Here is an 8,002-nt window from a genome sequence, read left to right on the forward strand (position 1 = left end):
GGAACCTCTGAGCTCCCCGTCCCAGGCTGGCGCCGCGGGCCAGAAACTCACCCCAAAGCTAGGTCTCCTCCTATCTTTGTATTCCTAATTGAAGAAAATAGTAGAGAGAGAAAAATTGTGTCTCCCAAACTGAGGTATATATGAATATATGGAATATTCTAATTACTCTACCTGGAATATAGCTATAAATTATACAATATACACAACCTTTTGTTATAATGATTAAATAAAACACAGAATTTGTAGAAAAGAATGATTGCAGTAAGATAATTCATGCTTTTCTGTTTTTCAGATTTATCTTATGCCTGGACCTTCAACGACAACCCCTTGTATGTTCAAGAGGACAAGAGACGATTTGTATCTCAAGACACAGGGAACTTGTATATTGCCAAAGTAGAACCCTCTGATGTAGGCAATTACACTTGCTTCATCACAAACAAAGAGGCCCACAGAAGTGTCCAAGGACCACCTACTCCTTTAGTACAGCGCACTGATGGTAAGACCATGAGCTATCTTCAGACTCCACATTGATTCTTTTATATGTTGGGAAGTCTTCAGGGTCTTTTGCTTTATTTTTATGATTTGAACCAAATATTTGGAATTTAGATTAAATTCATAAGCATAATGGAGGTGAGGTATTACTAAAATCAAAAAGAATTCTGTAAATCTGAATTCTGTGAATACCCACATGGTACAATTTACATATTATTGGGTATAATGTGACATTTCATTTCTGACACTAGAAAAGCTTGTCTTCTTGTTTAAGGACTGATGTATAAAAATTATGTTTGTCTGGGGGGTAATTGGTGTGTGTGTATGTGTGCATGTGGATACTGCCAAATTTTCATACTGAATTGACGGGCACATTTTGCAACCTCTCGTATTGTCCTCTTTCTTTTCTATCATTGCCATTATTTCTTGCTGTTGTCGTTCAACCTCTTTTTTTAAACTGGCTGGCAAAATAGAAAAGTGAAAATATTATACCCAAGGAAAGCAAAGCACTCCAATGATGGAGTGAAAGATTTATGTTAAATTATATCTCCAAGGAAAGGGACTCAGATTGGTCTCTGAGGAGCATCATACCTTAGTCAAGCAAGAGCTGGTGCAAGATTTAGAGAGCTAGAAAGTCAACTGAGTGGAAAAATCCTCTAGTTGATTCTCTAATTAAATGTTCACAGTGGGATATGTAAAGATAAAAAATCTGTTAGTTAATTTTATTATCAGACTTTGAACTTGAAAGGCAGTACCTCATAGAAATCTGTCCCCCCCTGAAGAGTTTGAGACAAGCAAGGATATAATGATAATCAAGCTAACACAGAACTGTGAAGCCAACTCCCCAGAGTTCTCATGGCAGAGATTTCAGAGCCAGTAACTATTCAAATATTTCTGCAAGGGATTTTATTCACATATAAGCAAACATTAGATTTATAAGTTCATTTTCTCCCTTTCTGTGAGTATTCTGTTCATGAGAGGGAAAGTGTATGAACTAACAATTTGCATAGAGATTATACAACATATTTTCCTGTTTTATTTTTGTTTACTCTTAGGTTTTAATTCCCCTTATTAATTCTTTTCTTCTCCCACCTCCTCCACTCCTTTTATCATTTAATGATAAAAATAGATTGTAAACATTGTGTGTAATATAAGTCAATTAACTTCTCTAAAATTGGCATGCAAAAACTACCAGTTGTTAAGAAAATAGGAAAGCAAAAATGAAAGCAGCCAATTTAGTTTTAGAATGGCCATTTGGTTGGGATATTGTAATAATAAAGATTTAATAATTAGGTATTTTATTATATATTTTTGATGTAATTTCTGTTTCCCAGAGTCTCACTGACCACCCAATGTCCATTTAGTTGTGGTAGGAAAGTGTTATTGTGTTGTTTGTCATATCACTTTATAAAATGATTAAAGTTGTAAAATAATCCCAATATAGCATTGATTAATTCAGATGAAAATAGCCTAGAACTATTTTTGATTGTTGCAACTCTTCTAGCAGATAGTGTGTTTCTGACACATTACAACACTGTTTTATTCTAACCTTAATTTAATAATTCCTTATAAAAGCCCTAAAATGGTAGAAATAAAACTTTTACAGGTGTCCTTTGAACATAGCAGCAAAAGCTTCTGGTTCCAATATTGATCTACGTATATAATCTCACTGGCATAGTTACTTTATATGTTGTTTTTGATTGTGGCGATGAAGCAGAGGTCTGATAGTGTTAACTGGATCTTCCTTCCTTCTCCACAAAAATTTCTGGCCCATGAGTTGTACACAGGGAGGATGGAACTGTATGTCCCCAATGAAAAATTTTTGTATAAAACTCAAAAGCATGTGTCCATCTCATGATTGGAAGTCCTAACTCTGCTTAAAATCCAAGAGTCACATTTTGGTTAATGAAGCATTTACTTCTTAGGAAACTTCTATTCTCCAGAAATGCTGCTAGCTGTTTTGGTATTTAACAGGTGTCATGGGGGAATATGAGCCAAAGATTGAAGTGCGTTTTCCTGAAACAATACAAGCTGCAAAGGATTCATCTGTAAAACTGGAATGCTTTGCCCTTGGAAAGTAAGGTTGTTTTTTTTATGGTTGTTTTAATTTTTAAAAATCTTTTTCTTATTTCAACATTGCTCTAAGGAAAAATTGCCAACAGATATCAAGGGCTGGGCATAGTGGGACTTTCTGATTGGAGTTTAAACAACAACAAGATATCTAATACTCTGAAAGGGATTGGGCCTGGATAGAGCTTGAATACATTGTGCCCCACACAATACACTCACAGTCGGAAAGAATGTGCACTTGTAAAAAATGATTTACAGAAAGCCATCGAACACTTGACATACTCTTCACTCTTTTCTGACACCTAGAAATATATTCCCTGGAGTGTTTCCATGCTTAATTATTCAGCAATTGTTATAAATGAAAAACCTGCACTGCTTTCTTCCAAAATAAGACTAATTAACATCCATTGTTCACATGGATAATTAGAATTGAGTCCAACCTGCTCTAGGTAGTTTGTTTTATTAAGATAAATGTGCATTTGCAACAGGTTTGGATGCCTTTAAGCCATCAAAATATCTACACATTTGGCTCAGAGCATTATGTAAATTCCTTTGCTTTTCATGGTATTCAAATATTACTTCAGTGCCTGTAAACAACAGTAAACACCAGGGAAAGGGACTAGTGGGTCAGTTCTGTTGTTTTCAAACATTAGTGTATACGTGAGTTACCTTGGTATTTGTACAGTTAAATTCAAATTATTGGCTACTGCCTAGAATAAAGCTTGATTTAGAAGCCCCCAACTCATAGCTATTTTCCAATCCTTAGAACATATTATAACTAATATGAGAATAATTTCTGAATGTGAGTAGCAAGGCATTATTTTTAACCTAAAGGCTATTTATAATGTGACCATCACAGTAGTAACATACAGATTGACTTTCCAGACACAGAAAATCATCCTTACAAGTGTGAGTCTTTTATTAAGTATGCTAAGCAGAACATATACTGGCTGCCCAGTCTTGGTTTCTTTTCATTAAATGGCATTGCATACAGCTGTGAATTAGATTTCTTATAAAATTCATTTATTTCTTATAAAATGAAACAATCATAATTTATTTACATATAGCTGTGGTCTAAGTGTATTCATCCAGTAAATACCTATTGCTTGATTAATAACTCTCAGCAAAGTAATACATAAATAATGTTTGATTGTATGACACTTGAAACTTGATGACTTCTACCACTCTAAACTTTTTCAGAATCATAGTGACATCAATCATCCAAAGTAGGTCAATAATATCATGAGTATTATTTTTTTTTTAAAAAGACCAGTGGAATAGAATCTCAGAAAAGAACAATATTCTATCATATTTGTTATAGGAAAATACTTATTAATTAAAACAAATAATACCATAAGAACAAAACCATGAAACTGCTTGAAGATAGTCCTGAATGGTCTGTTAGAAAGAATTTTATTTCTCAGCCCCTATAGCAAAGCATTCATATGAGAGCATCTACATTTCTTAAAATTTTGCAGAATGATATTTTTCTCAACATGCGTGTGAAAGGGAAGCTTAGAGTGAATAAGTAACTAACCTGTTTTCAAAATTAGGAATATTTAAAGAAGTAGTAAGGTGGCTGCTTTCGAAATAATTGAGAACAAATTCAATTCCCAATTTTCCAAAGATTTATGTTATCATTAGCATATGTTTATATCTTCTGTGAATTTCCTTATTTTCATCCAACAGGAATTGTAAGCATCCTTGCCTGGAATGTTGGCAGGGGACGTAAGAATGGGTAATATATATAAAATATTTAGCTCAGCACCATCACTTAGCCTAAAAATGTTATTCTGAAGTCACAGTGTGAAATTCATCCCAATTTGGATAACCAGAATTGCAGTGAGTGGAAGTGTTTCAACTACAATATGAGTATCAGAGTGTCAGTTATCCTCTCTCAGCAACGCGTTAGTCTCTCTGATTGCTCTCTATGAGACTATGGAAAGAAGTAATCGGAGTCAGTCCTGGAGAAAAAAAAAGAGGGAAAGAAGGGAGGCAATATGTTTGCCATGATGTTTTGATTGCTCATTTTATTTGTGTTTTTCTGTAGTGTCCATATAGATTGAAAACTTAAAAGTTAAAACTTGGAAATGGTTTGTTACTCCATGAAACTATTGCCATGACCACCCTTCCCTTCATCTTTTCAACCTCCTCTTCTCTCCCCTGTCTCATCCCCTTACTCATCTCTTCTCTCCTAAGTTCTCTCTCTTTTCCTTTCCCTTCATTTCACACACACACACACACACACACACACACACACACACACACACACACACCACATACACACTCTTTATTCCAGTCTCTCCATCTCATAAATAAATTGTTCATAATGAATAATGTTATCTGTATTTTTAGTTAATATTTAAACTCAGAATAATGCTAACTGTCTTAAAGGTCTTTGTCTTCTTTCAGACTAGTCTTTTTTTTTTTTTTGGAAATTAGGAAATGGAAGAATAGATTAAGATCTAGGCAAGAACTGTTGACCCTGTGTCTTAACTTCACCATTTGATTGCATGACTGTGATCTGTCACATTTTTATGTTAGAAAACGTCTGAGCAGCATGTGGGAGAAGTAAATTCCACTCAATGAAAATGAAATCTTTGAACATGAGTCCTATGGAACAAATTATAAATAAACAACATTTCATTTATATTTTTATTATGATTACAGAAGCAGTATGTTTAAAACTAAAAGCTTAAAGAAGATATAGAATTTATAATCTTAAAATCACCAGAAAGTACCTAACTGATTTTATAAAAAAAATAAACGATCAACATTTAACTTAGTACACTTGAGTTGGGAAATATTTTTATTATAAATATTATAAATAGATTTATATGGAAAGCAGATGTTGCTGATTGAAAAATTAGGTTTATTTTTAAGATGATACAAAAAACTATTTCTCATGAAACAATATTAAATGAAAACTAAAAAGATGGTGAAGATTTCTCAAGTGTACTTCTTAGAAATCATTATGACAGAATCAGTTTTTATAAAGTACACTTCCTCAAATTGTATTTGATATGATTATTCAACACTAAGAATATATTTATTCAACTATCATTAATACTGAATTGAAGTGCCATGGGACTGAAATTAAAAGTCCAAAACACCTTCTGGGGTGAAGGGTAATTTAAACTGCCCTGGATGAAAAGCTTACATCTTGAATAATGAACTGTTAGTGCACATTCAACTTTTTGAAATATGAAATTTTTGATTAGACTTTGGAAAACATTAATTGTGAGTTACCAACAAAAAGGTTTTATATCTGCTTGCCAATTGTTTTCAAAAAACTAATAATGTTTATGAAACATCACAAAACTGTGAAAATAATTGTTGGTATTTTGCAAATTTTGACATTACCAAATAATATTCTCTTTTAAATTTATAGGGACAAAATTAACGAATATAAAAATAGTTTATTTGCTAAAGGGTACTTTGTTATAATATCTAAACCTACATAATTATATGCTGTATAATTAATAATCAGAAAATAAAATCAACTTTCTAAGCTTTTAAATTAGAATTTTATAATTATATGTTTAGTGCCACTTAGTTCATAAACTCTTTATAACCAAGCCTTTTAAAAGTAGTCCACACATCAATCAGAAAACTTAGTTGGCTCAGGGAGGAATGATTCAATTATCTATTACTGGATTTGCACAGCAAGTGCTCAAGGCCATGTGCATGAGAGAGACACAGAAATGAGAGACAGGCAGAGATGGAGAGAGAATCAATGGCTGGACATCTTAGAAAATATTTTAGTTTGTAGGAAAAGATAATTCCTGAAGGATCGTGTGTGTGTGTATGTGTGTGTGTGTGTGTGTGTGTGTGTGTGTGTGTGTGTGTGTATGCACATATGTGTGCAGTGTTTATGGAAATCCAGGTGCACATATGAAACATCATCCACATATCAGGAATATTTTTCCCTTCTTTTGCCTTGCTTGGTATTCTGTCAGCCTGGAAACATACATACATTTGGAATCTGTCACTAAGTTAAAAAATATTTAGATATTATTTCAAAATTTTCCTTGTTATGTCATAGTTGAGCCTTCCCATAACATATCTTTTATCCAATTAGTCATTGCCCACATTTTTATATTATGACACATTTTCTGTTCCGTTCTTTTTGCATTTCAACTTGGGAAATGATTCTACTGCTGCTCCTTCTCAATCATTTCACCTAAGCAGATGAATCTTCCACCCACATCTGACCCACCAGGCATTTTCCTCCTTAGCATTAATGTGTTTTATATACAGAATTATTTTTAAGTTAAATATTTAACATCAAATTCAAATAACATTATTGAATGAAAGATTGTAAGTTCCAGCTTCAATCTGTACACAGTTTATTTCATTGGGTCTGCTTTTGATTTTCTGCTTTCATTTTATAATTTCTATAAGTAACTACACTGAGAGGAGAAGAAAATTACAGAAATATAGCATGGTTCTATGTCTCCATGAATCTGACAACAAATTCTGAAGTATTACTTCAGGTGGACAAAATGCAAAGACATGTGAGTATGACAGTAGACACTAGACATAAACAAGGCATACTTGGATTTTATAGCTATAAATTCAATAAACCCTGTCATGGAGCACTATAGAAAATGATAAGGTGGGGAAGATTCCCAACCTGATCCAAGTAGGGCTACAGGCAAAGCAGAGAAGAGTTTATGGAATGTCACAGGTTCATAAGCTCTTGGATTCTGCAAAAACAGATTAAACAGAAGGTCTTTATCTAACACAGGAAGCAGACACTAGTGTGTATAAAACTATTACCTCTCTACTGAAGATGAATCATCTCAGATGTTTTATAACCAAATCTTATTGGGCAGGGACGGCATAATATGAAAAATTTTGTATTTCCAAACTCCAAATCTTTTATTTTTCTACACTGTCTTAACCAGCAACCACCCTGAGAAGCAGTATGGAACCAAGAAATCAAATTTCACTTGGAATTAGATTCATGAACAAAGACCTACTTGAGGGGAAGTTCAAACCAGCTTCAGACAGTGGCCAAAGATACATATATTTGTGAAGTTGCAACCCAAACTCTGATAAGAGGACAGATACCAGATGTGGGTAAATCTAAATTATGATGCTAAGATGGAGATCTTTGTGGCGGAGAAACTTAGGATCACTCAGGTCCGACCCTTTCCCATACCAATGAAGATTCATTTTTTCCATCAGACTTGTAATCCTAGAATCAAAGACATTGGGTGAAAGGTGGTGGCGGCTTGGGAATGTGTCATGTTGTACTTGCACAGTGGGAATGCCGCTTACACCAGGGGGCATGTCTTGGGGTTCTTGGGCTCCAGCTGTTTGGAAAAGTTTGAGAGCTGTTCATGTATTCCTTTTTTTTCTTTTATTTATTTTTTATTTATTAAGGATTTCTGCCTCCTCCCCGCCCCCGCCTCCCATTCCCCTCCCCCTCCCC

At 33.9% G+C, this 8,002-nt stretch overlaps 1 protein-coding gene across 4 annotated transcripts in view; it reads left to right on the forward strand.

Moving 5' to 3' along the window:
* Cntn6 (contactin 6) overlaps positions 1 to 8,002 on the forward strand; it is a 375,071-nt gene that overhangs the window by 232,011 nt on the left and 135,058 nt on the right. For 3 of the 4 annotated variants that reach the window (XM_005364955.3, XM_013353087.2, XM_026788275.1), the window contains 2 exons: positions 293 to 496; positions 2,467 to 2,569. In XM_005364955.3, coding sequence (XP_005365012.1) covers positions 293 to 496; positions 2,467 to 2,569 — 307 coding nt within the window. Of the gene's footprint in view, positions 1 to 292; positions 497 to 2,466; positions 2,570 to 8,002 lie in introns of those variants that run through there. The other variant, XM_026788276.1, reaches the window with a different exon arrangement.

Source organism: Microtus ochrogaster, unplaced genomic scaffold, assembly GCF_000317375.1.
Source record: "Microtus ochrogaster isolate Prairie Vole_2 unplaced genomic scaffold, MicOch1.0 UNK1, whole genome shotgun sequence".
NCBI classification, from domain to species: Eukaryota; Metazoa; Chordata; class Mammalia; order Rodentia; family Cricetidae; genus Microtus; species Microtus ochrogaster.